We start from the raw sequence: 16,413 nt of genomic DNA on the forward strand, positions 1-16,413 counted from the left end.
AATTCTGTACCTGTTACCCAACACAGGAAAATGAAGCAAGTGAGCAAAAATGAAAAGCCTGGCCCTCGAGACCACAAGTTTCAAGGCAAATATGCAAGAAATGCCCTGTGAGCCACACCTGCTTCCAGGAGGGAGGCCTCCAGGAAGCAGGCTGAGGCTCTCTGCAACACGCAGTGCACGGTCAACCACCCACTAACAGGAAAAAGTGGATTTCCCACATTGTATCAAAGTACGGCGTTCTGTGGCCAGAACAGGAGACGCAGGGCTGCCGGGGAAATGGGGTTCATGAGCCATGTCATTCTCTAGAACAGACTACCACAGGAAACACTGGCTGCAGGGCTGGGGGACTAGGGTGGCCACAGGAGACGCGATCCCCTTGGGAGCAGGGAAGGAGGTGGGCAGGATGCGTGTGCTGACTGGGCAAGTGTGCTACAGCGCGCGCTGTCCAAGCAGGCGCAGCTGCACACGCACAGGCACTGCGGCCCAAAAAGTCAAAGCTCACGGTGCCTGCGTTCACTTCAAGGGACAGAAACTTGGATCTGACACCACGCCCGTCCAAGGGCAGGACAATGTCATGACCACACACAGCACGCCCACAGAAGAGCCACACCCATGTCAATCACAAGTAACAGCACACACCTTCTGGTTCCCCCGGTTCCCCAGAAATCTATTCACCATTTTTATGCCCCGCCCCCAGGTCAGCAGTTCTGCTGACTTCTGAGGGGTGTGGGATTCAGAGATGACCAGGCTAGACAAAAGGAGCCTTGAGCCAGGAGGTCTAGCCTCAGGCCTCATTTCCTGTTAACCATGAAAACCTTCCTCAGTTCCTTAGTAAATAAAGCATAAAAATCGATTTGTGGTAGGGCCGGCGCTGTGGCATAGTGGGTAAAGCCACTGCCTGCAGTACTGGCATCTCATATGGGTGCCAGTTCGATTCCCAGCTGCTCCAGTTTCAATCTAGCTCTCTGCTAATGCAAATGGGACAGCAGCAGAGAATGGCCCACGTGCTTGGGCCCTGCCCAACCTGGAGGAAACTCCTGGCTCCTGACTTTGGTCTGGACCAGCTGCAGCCAGTATAGCCATCTGGGGAGTGAACCAGCAGAGAGATTTCTCTCTCGTCTCCCCCTCCCTCTCTAACTCTGCCTTTCAAACAAACAAAAAATAAATCTTTAAAAAATGCTTAGTGACAACCTTTCCATTATTCTTTCTTTAACATCAGCATGAGGAGCAAGGAGCCTGGCCATTTACTGAACACCTACTATGTGCTAAATGAACAGATCAGAGTGGGCAAAGCACCCATTAACACTGGTGGTTTTGCTCTGTTACGAGCTGGGGGACACGTGTGGTGAAGGAGGACCCCACTGCCCCCTGGCAATTCCTTCTGCTGCCATGTGGCCTGTGAGGCTGACCTCTGACCTCTGAACCAATCCCCAGGGGACCTATGCAGAGAGTAACCAGCAAGGGGGAGTCCTGCCTGGTGTTCCCCTGACAAGCAGCCGGGAGCTGCAAGAAAGGACCTGGGTGCCCTTCGGGTGGGTTCCTAGTCCGGCGTCTGCAGACACAAGAGCAGAGGAAAGGACAAGGGGCTGGCACACCCGGCCACCGGGGAGGGGAGGGCTCCCGAGAACAGCACAGGCTGGGCAGATGGGGGCAACCGGGCAGGAAGTGTGGCGCTGCCTGTCTCCCTCCCCCACCATGTTCCCCCTACCCTGCTCCCCTCCCGAGCGTCCACAGGGCTCTCTGTGGTCAGCTGAAATGGCAGCCCTCGGTGCTGGGGAATGGTGGTCAGCTAGCAGCGGAGCCCAAAATGACACAAAGGGAAAAACATGAGGAGTCCGCGAAATAAAAACAGCGAGGAAAGGCTCTGCAGTGGACACCCACGGTGTCCTACTTTTACTTTCCCAAGAGATAATTCTGTCATCCCCAAGTCCGGTGCCAAACGTTTGCTCGGAGCACACGTGGAGGCCTGTGACCAGCTCCAGATAGAGCTGGACTTGAACTCGGGGCTCCCAGGGATGGGCCTGGTGGTCCCCCAGCGGGGTCTGTGGATGTATAAGCTCATCACTGCCCTTCAGGGGAGGGTCCCCGGACCCGAGTCAGTGGGCTTCACCAACACTGGCTACCCGGCCTTTGGACACAGGGCAGGCAACCATGTTTCCATGAGCAGTCACACTGGGGAGCTCCGCCAGGAAGTCCCCCAGTCTCCAAAGCAGCCCCAGCCCCCGCCTACTGACACAAGCAAGCCCGCTCCAAGCTACTCCAGGGTGGCCCAGGCGCAAGCAAACCCAGCACCCGCCCGCCGCTACTCACCATGTACGAAGGAAAGATCAGAACTCGCTTGTGCTTGCCACAAGGCCACTGGGGGTCATCCAAGAGATTTGGGTCATAGTCCATAAAGTCTCCCAGGTCACTACCTGAAGATCATACGCAAAACGATAATTAGGGGCCGGGGCCCTCCAAAGAGAGGCGGCTGGGAGAGGCACGGTGAGAATGAGGAGAGGCGCTCAGCCTAACATCAGGTGGCTGGCTCTGACCAGTGGCGCTCTGCGTGCCACTGAGGTGTGTCCCCCCGCAAGAGCGCTCACCACATTCTTACCGTTCTGACATATTTTCCATTTTAGAAAACGATGAGTTCATTTCCCTGACCCAGGAGACCCTGCGCGCAGCCAGCACTTTGCAGACACAGAACGCGGCCTGCAAACGCTCCTTTGTTGAACTTGCACATCAATGAGCCTCCAGCCTCCATCCCGGCCATCTGAGAAGCGCTACTTGGTGCAAAGGTTTCTGGGCAGGATCTTGGGTCTGCGTGAGCACAAACCAGGGCGGCCACAAGGCACGGGGCTGTCCCTGACCAGAGGTGGCTGAACACGGGGACAGGGCTTGCTACAGCCCCCAGGGGGACTTCCCCGAGAGGAGACACGGCTTTGCACCACGGCTTTCTCCCTTGTGCCAATTTGTACAAAGGCTTGCAGTGGCACTGCTGGAGGTGCCCAAGTCTTCCTTCAGCAGCTGGCTTGGCTCCCCCACTTCCATAGGACTTTCCAAGGAAGGTCTCACAGCTGATTCCTCACTTCAGGGACCAATGATTAAAAAAACCAAACAAACCAAGAATGCATTCTGCAAATGTGGGATAGCACTGAGGGAACACGGAGAGGAGCAGGAGTGGCTGAGGAAAGTGGAAGAGCAGCCACTGTCTCTGCATGGTGCACAGGGCCTTGGTGCTTCTCCAGGCAGAGACCCAGGGCCTGGGCCGCTGAGGCCTCTGACCAGGGAGACGGTCGCCCGTGGCCTGGCAGGGCCCGCCCAGCCCAGGATCAGGGCTTCCCTCAAAGCTGTGTCACCTGCCGGAGGAGCTCACTCTCTGTGTGCACCTGTCTGTCCCCCAGTCTGCACACAGGGAGCCCCAGTCCACGCTGCAAACCGGGGCACTTTCCCGCCACAAGCTACCCAGACCAGCAGGGCAGAGGTTACCTGTGTCGAGGCTCCCCTGGGTGCTGCTTGCCCGGCCTAGGGAGAGGCTGCGGTGGCTCAGGTTACGGAACTGGGAGAAGGAGGAGGCGGAGTCTATGGTATTTCTCCGGGCCCCGAAGGCATTTGTGGGTAACAGAAATTGGGTATAAGAAACAGTCTAAAAGGCGGAGATAAAAACAGGATGGGGATTACTGCCAGGCAACGGCTGGTTGGCACTCTAAGCCCTGCTCGCCACCCCAAGGACAGGTCTGCTTTCTCCATTCTAAATCTACACGATCTGAAAAATGAAGCTACTTTTCTTCTCTGTGCTAACCTGAACTAATCTGAGGCTGTGCGTTGTTTTCATTGGTCCCTCTTGACGCAACTCTCCCTGTGACGTGGCAGAAATACCACGTGCTTGAGACGCGGTGCTACATCGAGCCTGCCGGGGTGCTGGGCAGCACGCGAGGCACCGTGGAACTGCTTTTTATCATCTGCCAAGCGCAGAATTCCTGAACACACCAGGCCACGCCACGGAGTCTCTGATAAGGGTGGGGCCTCTGGCAGAGGCTGCAAGGGAACGCTCAACTCCAACCCCTCGGGCCTAGGATACTTAGCCCTTGGGAATGAAGACTGAACAGTGCATTCCCTTACACCTGCATGGGGGAGGGGCCTCCAACGCCTTCCCCACCTCCGACCTCCACCTATATCAGAGATGGCGTCGCTTAGACCCTGGGGTGACTGGCTGGCTGCTCTGGGGGCGGCGGCGAAGAGAGTCATCTGTCACCCCAGCAGCCTCATTCGCAAGCCAAGTGCACCAGGAAATGCTTCTATCATTGCCAGAACAGGCCTGGAGAGGGTGTATGAGGACTTCCTGGCCCAGCACTAAGAAAAGTCAAGTTCATCTTTCAACCTTGCCCTACCTCAGATGTCAGCCTAGTGGCTCACTGCATGGGTGATGAGAGGAAGGTGACAGCCCTGTTGCTTGGTGGTCACGCATCGGGCTGAGGGACTCTCGGCTTTTCCGGACCACGGGAAGCCAAAGCACCTTCCAGCAGCCAGACAGCTGCTCTCTGATAGCGTCGGTAAATGGACGCTCAACCCCACCACCCGCTCCTGCAACACCGGTGCAGGCCTGGGTGCCAGACTTCCAAGTGTTGCTCAATCAGCTGGCACGGAAATACCCGTCAGACCCTGGGAACGCCCCCCTTGCTGCTCTGGAATCCCTAGCCTGGTGGATTTCCGTGCACACATGGGGGAAGCTGGGGCAGGCATCAGCCCTCACCCAGGAACCTGCTCCAGACTTGGCCCCCTCACATGGTATCGGCACAGAGCCGGGGGCTGGGGGCCGGAAGCCAGGCAGCCTTACCTTCCCATCAGCACCCAGCTCCACACCTTCAAGACCAATGATCTCTTTCAAGCTCATGGCACCTGCTGATGGCTTCCCTCCATCCAGCTTCAAGTCCCTGGGGAGGACAGGCCAAAGGAAAAATGCTTTTGTGTGTACCCCAAGGAGCCACGATGTTCACAGCGCGAGACACCGCAGTCACACTGATGGAGATGGCTGTCATGGGCACGGCAGGACGTGTCTCCCCAAAACTCACAGATGTTTAAACTCTGATGCCTTAATGTTCATGGCTGATGGATTAAGAGTGAACACTTGAGCCAAGTGTGGCATCTGAGAGATGCGTCTGGTGGGAGGTGCTTAGGTCACTGGGGGTGTGCGTGTCCTTGGAGGGTGGTTGATGTGTAAGTTGATTATTGCTTGAGTTCTCAAGTTCAGCCTAAGCTCTTTCTCTGCTCGCTGGATCGCCACGTGCTTGCTCCTCTGCACCCACCACAACGTGCCAGACCCTGAACTGAGACCCTGAACCGTGAGCAGAAGCAAACATCACCTTCCCAAGAAGCTCCTTGGCAGTACTGCAGTGAGGACACGCGGACCGACACAACGAGCAGGTGGCCCCGGCGGACGGGGCGGCCCTTTGACCTTGCCAGTGATGCTCTGGGCACTTCCTGTTTCACCCCCGGACACTTACATGAAACCCAAGCGGACAGAAGGCCAGGCTCAGAAGCCAGGGGGTGTCAGGCATCCCTTCCTGCCCAGCGAGGTCCTGAGCTCTCAGAAACGACCCTGGAGCTCCAGCTGCTGGGTTCTTAAAGCTGCCTGGCTGACCCCTGGGACCGGTGCTACCGTGGTCGCTCTGCTTGGCAGAGGAGCCCGAGGCCCAGCTCGCCACAGTCACGTGGGGTGCGGGCTGCTGTGCTTTACGTAGCCAGGCTTCCTGCGGGCACATCACACTGCCTCGGAGGAGCCGGGTGCCATAGCATGCCCGCAGCTCCCCTCCCTTGCAGGAGTTCCCTGACGCGGCTGCCTATCCCAATCACCAGAGGTAGGGGAGGATGGGGGCCAAACTGCAGCCCAGCTCCCCGCCCCAGACATTGGATCCCAGACATGGGATTTTTGGAATCATGGGATCTGGGCTCGCAGCTACTCTGGGGGAGAGGCCGTGTTCAGCTCCCGTCTCTGCGCTGGACACAGTGCTTCTCAGTAGATCCCCTCAGCCCACAGCATCCTTGCTGGGCAGCCTGCATCGAGGGTCCTCTCCAACAGCCGGTGCAAGAACAGATCAAATCTAAAGGCAAAGTGATTGGATGAAAAGAAGGGAGTGAGCTGAGTGGAGGGGAGAGAGAGGAGGAGGCCGCCCCTAACCACAGAGGAGGGCCCGGGGCTCCCCGACTTTGTGTGCTGAGCAGGGTCCCAGTCTCTGGGCCTTCCTTGGAGGAACTGGCTCCCTGATCCCAGGCTGATGAGTGACCATTTTTAAAACACATACCCAGGACCTCTGTACTACGAAGTGCGGCCTTTTTCAAGTCACCTCCTAGGGTGGCTGCTGCGCTGCCAGCCTCAGAACGTCTCTGGAGTCCCTTTTAGAGCCAGCAAAGTCTCGCAGAGGCACAGCAAGCCGTCAACCCTCCTGGCTTCCAAGCTGGAAGTTAGAGGTGGGTTTTTGGTTCTTTGACTCTCAATAATGTAAAGTAATCCTGCTATTTTTTAAAAGATTTATTTATGGCCAGCGCTGCGGCTCAATAGGCTAATCCTCCGCCTTGCGGTACTGGCACACCGGGTTCTAGTCCCGGTCGGGGCGCCGGATTCTGTCCCGGTTGCCCCTCTTCCAGGCCAGCTCTCTGCTGTGGCCAGGGAGTGCAGTGGAGGATGGCCCGAGTCCTTGGGCCCTGCACCCCATGGGAGACCAGGAGAAGCACCTGGCTCCTGCCTTCGGATCAGCACGATGCGTCGGCCGCGGCGGCCATTGGAGGGTGAACCAATGGCAAAGGAAGACCTTTCTCTCTGTCTCTCTGACTGTCCATTCTGCCTGTCCAAAAAAAAAAAAAAAAAAAAAAAGATTTATCTGCTTCAAACAGAGTTACAGAGAGGCAGAGGCAGAGTGAGTGGGAGAGAGAGAGGTCTTCCATCCACTGATTCACTCTCCAAACGGTTGCAATGGCCAGAATTGGGCCAATCCGAAGCCAGGAGCTTCTTTCGGGTCTCCCACGTGGGTGCAGGGGCCCAAGGACTTAGACATCCTCTGCTGTTTTCCCAGGCCATAGCAGAGAGCTAGATCGGAAGTGGAGCAGCCGGGACTCAAACCGGTGCCCATGTAGGATGCTGGCACTGCAGGCGGTGGCTTTACCTGCTACACCACAGCACCGGCCCCAACAGGATTACTTTAATGAGTGCTTCTCTCACCTGCTACCCCCACCCTATTCAGTGATTAGGCTGCAAATGACTCAAGGTAACTGCAGATCCCACTCACCCCGAAGGACAGCACAAGACCAGTAAGTCAGAGGATTGTAAATACGCAGCTAGAAGCTGCATGCCACCCAAACGAGGGCACCAAAAACAAGCTGAGCAACGGAGGGACGCGGACAGGTGCCTGACCGGGACCACGCTCCCTGAGGGCTGCGAGGTCCAGGCTATTGAAGTCATCACATCAGTTTACACACCCAGGGCTGACCTCAGGCCAGCTGCTGCAGAGACCCAGCAGACCAGAGCAGGGCAGGGCTCAGGGAGGTCACTGAGCGCTGTGGCACTGTTGAGAGCCACAAGGCCACCTGCTCGAGTGCTCTGCCACTCAGTCTGCTGCAGGAGCAACCCAGGGCGACGCTCAGAAGACTTCCTGAAGCAATTAAGGATGGAGATGATGGACGCATCAGGGCACTCTGAAGGCGAAATTCCTTCAAAGCAAAGCTTGCACAGGGCAAGGAGACAAAGATACCCGTGGCAGGTAGAAAGCAAGGACAGTGACCACAGCAGGGGGGGTGGGGGGTGGTGGAAGCTGAGCTGGGGTGACCTCCAGTGTCGCTGAAGCTCCACAGACTCCCTGCTTTCCCAGAGCCAAGCCAGCGCCCACGTTCTCAGATCCCCAACTCCCAGACAATTTCCTCCTCGTTTCCACTTTGCCAGACAGAGTGACCGAGTGCACTGTTTAGGGCTGAAATCAACGGATCAGCAGGGAACACCTTCACAGGGTGACATGGCCAAGGCAAGTAAGGAGTAGCAAGGGGAGCCTGCACTAAGAGTGCTCCCAGGGCTGGCGCTGTGGTGCAATGGGCTAAGCGGATGCCTGCAACACTGGCATCCCACATGGGCACCGGTTCGCACCCTGGCTGCTCTACTTCCAATCCAGCTCCTTGCTCATGCACCTGGGAAGGCAGCAGAAGATGGTCCAAGCCCTTGGGCCCCTGTCACCCATGTAGGAGACCCAGATGGAATTCCTGGCTCCTGGTTTCAGAGTGGTCCGGCCCAACCCTGGCCATCGTGGCCATTTGGGGAGTGAGCCAGTGGATGGAAAAATCTCTTCTGCTCTGTCTCTTCCTTTAATTCTGACTTAAGTCAGACTTTTTAAATAGTGCTCCTAGACCCAGCACTGCTGCAGGCAGGGACAGTCCCAATCCATCTCCGTGTCCTGTCTGTACCACGTCCAAGATGTAAGGGCGCAGAAGGAAGTGGTCATGAGCAGAGGGAGCCTGGCCCCTGGCTGCATCACCAGTGCAGGTCTGTAAGGGTGGCAGGTGATACACGTGCTTCCCACGGCCCCTTCCAGCTGTCTGCCTGCTGCTGAATGGGCACCTCTCAGTGGACAGCACCAAACCAGCCAGGCCTCTTTCCATACAGCCTCCCTTCTAGGGACCTCCCCCATGGAAAATGGACCCAGAGCAAAAAAAATTTAAAAAGTACTCTGTGAGTTCATATAAACTCTATTTTAAGAAATGGGGAGACTAGCCTGTAAGCCACTGGCACCCCTCATTGGCGTGCCAGGGTTCGACGCATGCCTCCAGCCTCCCGACTCCAGTTTCCTTCTGATGTGGCACCGGAAGGCAGCAGGGATGGCTCCTGTGTGGCTGCACCCCTGCCCAAGGAGGAGACTTGGACTGAGCTGCTGGCTTCCGGCTGGGGAGTGAACTAGCAAATGGGAGCTCTATTTCTGTGTCTCAAGTGAAAGCAAGCAAGCAAATAATAGATTCCTAGACCCAGTGGATCTTCCAAGTGCCCCAGGGCTGCCTGGGACTACCGGACAGAAAAAGAGGGCTGGGCAAGGCTCCACCGCACCTTCCCTGCAGGAACCACTCTCTGGAGGGTTAAACGTGACTCACTGCAGCCACTGCTGCCCACGCACAGCGTTCTCCTTTCCAGCTACCTAAGGCCGAGCCGAGCAAAAAAAGAAACGAGTGGGAGTTGTGGTGCGGCAGACTAAGCTGCTGCTTAGGACACGGGCATCCCATATCAGAGTGCTGGCCCGAGTCTCAGCTACTGTGCTTCCGATCCAGCTTCCTGCTAATGTGCCTGGGAGACAGGAGGAGATGGCTCAAGTACTCGGGCCCCTGATCCCCACATGGGGGAACTGACTGGAGTTCCTGGCTGCTGGCTTCAGCTTGGCTCAGTCCTGACTGTCTGAGTCAATTCAGCAGTGAACCAGTGGGTGGAAAATCTGTCACTCTGTCTTTCAAATAAGTAAAAACATTTTAAAAAGGACAGTTGAAAAGAAGAGTGGCAGGTGCACCCTCGAGTGCTCCTGGAACACAGCCCACTGCTGCCCAGTGCGCCCAGGACCGTTGCTGGTGGGCACGTTCTCCATGCGTGCTGTCCCATCTGGGGCCACTGGACGCACACGTGGCAACTGAGCCTCCGACATGTGCCCCAATGACTGAGAAACTCAATTTCTAATTTTATCTCATTTCTTTGACCATAAACGTAAACAGCTACGATAGCTAGGCTGAGCCGGCCTGCTTGTCAGGATGTTGGCTATCATTCATTCATAACTTTCCACGGTCATGGGTCATGCATCTAATGACTTGGATTTGGCCTCCCAGTTTTCTTCCCACGGCCTGGCCGTTTCCCGCCTGTGGTCCTGGGGACGCTTACAGAGAAGGCTCAGCTCATGGCACAGACCACAGGAGGTGTGGTAAGGAGAGGGGGTGGGGGAGGCAGGACCCTGCAGAGGGAGCCAGCACAGTGGGGTTCCTCTCTCTGTGGGGAGGGAAGTGATGGCCTTGGGGTCCACACTCAGCACTTTGCAAACTGGGCCCTGAGATGCCACAAAATTTCACAACTCACAGAGTGGCAGGCCTTTCTGCCCGGAGGGGCTGACATGGTGTGGGCGGGGCCCGAGCACGCAGGTGAGCAAAGGGCAGCAGGGGAGCCTGCAGGCCCTTCCTCTGCTGGGTGCTGGGGAGGCGGGTGAGGCCTGGAGGGATGACTCTGACTGTCCCTTCACATGTGCAGCGGGCACGAACGGGTCATATTCAGACTGGGAGAAAGAAGAAAAGCGCTCCTCTGCATACCACAGCTGGTGCACTCAGAGCCGCTTCATTCCTACCCTAAAACCTTCACTAGGCGGTAACAAATATCACAGCTGCTTGGAAACACGACTGCTCCATGGTGGTGCAGGACACACTTCTCCACGCCTCTTCTCGCCCAGCTTCTGGAAGACGCCTTCTCCAGCTCACAGCTGCTATGCGGTGGGGCTGGCACTGTGGCACCTTTTAGGATGCCGACATCCCATACGGGCACCAGTTCAAGCCCCAGCTGCTCCACTTCCCTTCCAGCTCCCTGCTAATGCTCCTGAGAAGGCAGTGGAAGAGGCAGTGGAAGATGGCCCAAGTGCTTGGGCTCCTGCCACCCGTGGGAGACACATGGCCATTTGGGGAGAGAACCAGCAGATGCAAGATCTTTCTCTCCCTCTCTGTAACTCTGCCTTTCAAATACATAAATCTTAAAAAAAAAAAAAAAAAAAAGAGAGCGAGCAGAGCATGCACACAGACGCTGCCCGGTCACAGGGCCACAGAAGGGACCGCGGCTCTCGTTTAGGCCGTCTCTAACGTCAGCTTCTTTCCCTGTCTTTTCCATCTGTGTAGCTAAGACTCTCGGGATCTGAAAAATGAAGCATCTTTTACCTAGCGCAGGACATAGTTCTCTGGGTTGATTTTTCTCAGTGCCACATTCTGATTTGCATCATCAAAACTTCCTGATAGTAACGTGAACCACAGGAAACTTCCTCTGTGGACATGTCTGACCCACACGAACAGCCACTTCACACTGTGCCACCTAACGTTACACATAACCGGGTCCTTGGGCCTCACACTGAGTGCACAGCCGCTAGCCAGAGACCTGGGGTCTTTCCTGTCCCAATCTTTCAGAAGCCTAGAGAGTTGGAGTCAACCCTAGAAAGGAATTCTGAGTGGTAGACTCATCCAGTTCCAAACCTCCAGGGGTGGGCATTTGCTTAGTGGTTGTGACACCTACATCCCAGATCTGCGTACCTGGGTTTGAGTCCCGGCTCTGCTCCTTATTCTGGTCTCCTAATAAGGTCGACATTGGGATACTGCAGGTGATGGCTCAAGTAGTTGGGTCTCTGCCACCAATGTGGTTGACCTGGATTGAGCTCCTGGCTCCGGAATGCTCTAGCTTAAGCTATTGTGGGAAACTGTAGAACAAACCAGCATTGGCTCTCAAAATCTATCAATTGGACTGCTCTAGTGTAAGCTAGTTTAAGGTACTGTGGGAATCTAGGGAGTGAACCAGCAGATGAGAACTCTATCTCTGGCTCTCAAGATCAATCAATCAAACAAAAAAAATGCAGAGAAAAAGAGCTATGCAGAAGTCCCAGTGTAATCATGATCTCAATGTTTTCTTCCCAAGATCACTGGATTCTCATTAAATAGGTGTATGGAAACAGAAGCATCTGTTGGGCTCCAGGGCAACCATTCACCTGCAGCTCAGGGAGACAGAGCCGGAGAGCCTGGGACCGCAGAGCAGGGGAATGAAAAGTGCCATCAAGTTGGACTTTTCAATTCTACGAAAATGCCTGATTATTTTTACCTAGGGTTCAAATATTCATTTATATTCCACCTCCTTGAAAAACTGGAGGAGAAGCAAATTCAAATACCTTCAATGGATATGGTCTAAGTCGTGTGTATTAAAGTTGAAGCACCACGGCTTGTCCCATGAGATGAACGGGCCCGCTGGGTGAGAAAAGCTCTCATTTTCAGACACCCTGCGTCTGGGCCACTGGCACGGACTGTGGACCACACGGCACATGGGGTCTGACTCCTTCTCTCACGCTGCTCTGGGTAATGCACAGAGGGCACTCCTTTACCCATAAAAGCTCGCTTCTCATTCTACGTGGGTTTGCTGCTGTCTGCAGAGGCCACATGCAACAAGTACATTTTGAAAATCCAGCACACAGAGCTTTTTTTTTTCCTTGAAAACAAAGATGGATGTTTGAAGCTGGCCCACAGGGATGGGGGAGTGGATGGAGAGGAATCAGGCAGGGGCTGGGGAGAGGTGGGGGAGGGATTCAAAGGAGAGATGAAAGGGCCCTTAGGGAGAGAGCCGGGCAGCAGGTACGCCCTCAAGGCAGGTGCAGAAAACCAGGTGCGTTTGTTTTGGGCTGTGACTCATCCTTCACAGGGCGTACTGCTACAATTCACACAGCTTTCCCGGAACACCCAGTGGCTGCAGGCTCGGAAACTCTTGGACCCCTGTCTGACTTCGGCTTCCACAAATGCATGTGATTTCGCACTTATAGAATCTTCTGATCAAAGCAGATGGCTAGTCCTGACATCTTAGCGCCCCAAAGGGATCCCCTGGGTCACTATTCCTCAGGGGCTGGCCTCCTCCTGCCTGCATCCTTTGGAAAGGCAACGGCACTTACGGCACTTACAGTTTCCCTTTGGTTTCCCTTTCCGTGGCTCGCTGGCAGAGGCCCAGCCAGCGGCTCGCGGAGCCATAATGCACGGAATTGATCTTGATGGGGAAGACAAGATTCCCTATTAGATAACAAGTTCAAGCCACGGCCTTCTCCTGGGGGAGCATGGTTCACGAACCAGACACAACATTTAAAGACTTAACACCTGGGAAGACGATGGAAAAACCGTGTGATCCAATTAACTAGTTTCCAGGGCTTTCTAATTTCAAGATGGGGCTATCCTGACTTGCGGCCACGGTCATTTCTCTTGTGTGCCAGAAGCTGAAGACGTTGGAATGCCAGCCAGGAGTTCACTGGGCACTAGCTCTTTAAAGGAAAACAAAAGCCTGAACACTTTGATGTGTAAATAATTCAAAAGCCATTAAATATTAACAGAATTTCTAGGCCCTTCTAAAAGGCGGGGAGAGAGAGAGAGAGAGACTGCACAGAAAACAAAGCTTAAAGGCTGGATGAAGAAAGGAAATGCCACCTGTGACCCACTCTTCATTAAGAGATTACAGATCCACGAACTCAAAGACACAAGGATTGTTCTTGGCTTCAGACGCCCCAGTTGTGCCTACAGGTCCAGGGCGGCCGCCCTCAGGCCTGCTTGCTTGGATCAGAGGGGAGCGCAACGGACCCAGAGTTCCCGCTCAACACAAGGTCTGCAGCCAACGGAGGGAAGTGGCGTCGACCGCAGCGTGTGGTCTCCAAGTCCTGTCCCCTCCACTCAGCACGTCACAGAGAAGCCGACCCCCACAGACCCCTGGCACACACAGCTTATACCACGAGCTCTGTCCAAAAGCAGCTCCCCAAACAGCCAGATAATGGCATGAGTCAGGCATGAGATCATCCCGACTCGGGCTCCGTGTGGGAATATGCTTGGTGTGAGGAAAGGCACGCTGCTTGTGAATGTGTAATTTTCCACAACCAAGAGGGATGCTTCTGGAGAGAGTGGGTGGGGAGGAAGGCGAGAAGGGCCTGGAGCCAGGCAGGGAGCGCTTGGGCCGCGTGGCTAAGAATAGAAGACGCTGTTCTCTGTGTCACAAAATGATCGACACTCAGGAAGTGGACCCAGGCGATGACCTCATCTCAATGCCAAAAGCTAAGGACACAAACACCACGTGGGAGCTGCTGACAACGTAAACACACACTCCCAGAGACACCTTGTGTCCTGCAGGGGAGCCATTTTCTTGCTCACTTGTGGTGAGTTGACCCGGGGACCACCATTTGATCACCCAAGGTCACCTGAAAGGGCTTCACCCACACGCGTCACAGAAACCGACTCCGTGTGAATCTTCCAGCTCAGTTACTCCACGTTCTCCTGGGCTCCGTGCCGACAGACCTCCCTCCCACGGCCGGAGGTTTCAGGAAATCAAGGGCACGTGAGTGCTGGCGCCAGCTTCCTGGTGCACAGGTACAACGCAGGGCTTAGCCTGCAGGCTCTTACCCATTAGACAGTGCATGAAGAGATGAGCTCCCATAGCACCCGTGGAGCCCATCCGGTAACCTAACCAGCCCCAAGGCACGAGCGCGAGCCCAGGCCCCAGGAGCATAAGGGCTGAGTGTAGAGGGTCAAGAAACAGAAGTCGAGTTCCTGGCTTGGTTTGCTGTTCTGGGGCTGACCCTCAGTAACTCCTTTTTCTTTTTAAAGATTTATTTATTTGAAGGCAGAGATAAAGACAGAGAGGGAGCGACACATCTTCCATCCACTGGTTCACTCCCAAAATGGCTGCAGCAGTCAGGACTGGGCCAGGCTTAAGTCAGGAGTTCCATCTGGGTCTCCCATGTGGGTGGCAGGGGCCTAAGTACTTGGGCCATCTTCCACTGCTCTCCCAGCAGGGAGCTGGATCTGCAAGTGGAGCAGCCGGGACTCAAACTGGCACCCACTGTGGGATACTGGCATTGCAGACGGCTTGACTTTCTGACAGTGGCCCCTCTCAGCAACATTTTAAAGGTCAAGTTCACATGATTCAACCTTCCTCTCTCAATTTTTCTTTCTCAGGGCTCCAGGCTCCTTTCCCCTAAGCTGTTCCCGTTTTGCACGATGTCTTCTTTCTCCAAGTAAATCCACACATGACTTTGTAGCTCCCAGAGTTTCCCCTCCGGCCCCTCCCCCATTGGTGGCAGTGGAGGAGGAAGGGGTGGGGCGGTGTTCCCCACTGGAGCTGCTGGGTGAGCTCTTTACTGAGGCTGGGGTGGCGGTCTGCCTATTTAGGAGAGTGGAGAAAGTTGCTTGCAACTCATTCTGTGTGTGAAGGGTCCCAAGCCAAACCACAAATCCACACTGGAGAAGACAAGGCAGTGAGTAATGTGGATAAAAGGCAAAAAGAGATTCAGGCCGGCCTTGGCAACGCTCAGTTTGGGGGGAGAGGAACTGCTTTAAGGCCGGGACTCTTCCCAGAAACGGTATAATTTCCAGGGCTCACCCGAGCAGTGCTTACAGCCACAGGAGAGTCTGATGTTGCAGCCACGGTGAAGGAGATGGGCGACATCTGTTCCTCTCCACCGAAGCGGCTTCCGCCAGCGCGCTGGGAGAGGTGGGATGTGGCGAGAAAGATCGCATAGGACAAGCACCTCTTCAGGCTACCCACAAGTCTGTGCACCGAGACAGAAACAGACTGGGAGCAAACAGGCCAACACGCTAACGGGGGTTTTGTCTGGGGCGGGGACTACTTAGTTGTTTTCATTTTTTTTTTTTTTTACATATTTTCTTCATTTCTTTTAATAAGCATGTACCCTTGAGAAAACCAAATTAAAGCCCCCAAAAAGCAGGTCTGAAGATGAGCCTGCTGTGTCCGTGGAACCACACTGCTGGCTCAGTCACCGTGAGCCAGACTGGGAGTGGCCATGGGAGAGATCTGGAAAGAGTAGCACAGTGCTCTGGGTCTGGACAGAAACGGAGCTGGAGCTAACACGTGGTGAGGAGCGACGGCAGCCGGCAGTGCAGGGAGCTTTCTCACGTCACAGCTCACGTTCTGCTTGACACCCCCCTCAAGGGTGACATCAGAGCCAGTTTCACAGACGAGCAAGCCAGGGCCGGTGAACCTGCCAGGACCGCGGATCCTGCCTGATGCCCACCTCCTACCCTGCACAGTGACAGCGCCGGCCCCATGGGCGAGGAAGGGGAGGGGCTGCAGTCTTCCCTATGGGGCCGTGAAGGCCGATGGAGGGGGCAATGGGTTTCTTGTCCCCATCTGCGACTGTCCGGAACAGGGCTGTGGTTGGCCATGTTATCTGCTGGAGTCCCACGTAGAGTCGTGTCCGAAGAACGCCTCGCGCAGCCCTTCGGCAGAGGGAAGCGTACGGGCCCAGGCAGACTCCAGGCTCCTCCTGGCGACGTCTGCCGTCTAAGCCAAGGAGCGCTCCCGACCCTGGAGCTCCTTTGAGCCGCATCGCCTGGCGTGCCCTGCGTTTCAGTCATCCCTCAGTGAGTGAGCTCAGGACACCGTGAAGCAGGAGCAGCAGCATCCTGGAGCCCGCCAACGGCTTCCACGTCCTCAGAGCTGTCTTGTGCTCTTTAAGCTCAGTCTGTAGGTTGGCGCTGTAAAATGCAATCCATCCCGGGTAATGGTTATGGGACTCCAGACTCAACGGCTGTGTGGTGCGAAAGGGGTGGGCACGATCCACAGCCAGTCTTCAATCCAAGCGTGCCCAGAAGTCCCGACATATCCCAAACATACGCATGTGACTAGAGATAGAGCCAGCAAGGATT

The 16,413-nt window shown here is 55.4% G+C and overlaps 1 protein-coding gene across 5 annotated transcripts in view; it reads right to left on the reverse strand.

The window, feature by feature from the left end:
- The window catches only part of CABLES1 (Cdk5 and Abl enzyme substrate 1), a 105,185-nt gene that overhangs the window by 15,075 nt on the left and 73,697 nt on the right, over positions 1-16,413 (reverse strand). For 2 of the 5 annotated variants that reach the window (XM_051851355.3, XM_051851354.3), the window contains 3 exons: positions 4,820-4,916; positions 3,472-3,628; positions 2,311-2,414 (listed from right to left, as the gene is read on the reverse strand). The exons of 1 other annotated variant lie outside the window; for it this stretch is intronic. In XM_051851355.3, the coding sequence (XP_051707315.1) occupies positions 2,311-2,414; positions 3,472-3,628; positions 4,820-4,916 (358 nt within the window). Of the gene's footprint in view, positions 1-2,310; positions 2,415-3,471; positions 3,629-4,819; positions 4,917-6,507; positions 16,243-16,268; positions 16,390-16,413 lie in introns of those variants that run through there. 2 more of the 5 variants (XM_089305275.1, XM_089305277.1) reach the window with 2 other exon arrangements.

Source organism: Oryctolagus cuniculus, chromosome 10 (assembly GCF_051225735.1).
Source record: "Oryctolagus cuniculus isolate XC-2025 breed Fujian yellow rabbit chromosome 10, ASM5122573v1, whole genome shotgun sequence".
Taxonomy (NCBI): domain Eukaryota; kingdom Metazoa; phylum Chordata; class Mammalia; order Lagomorpha; family Leporidae; genus Oryctolagus; species Oryctolagus cuniculus.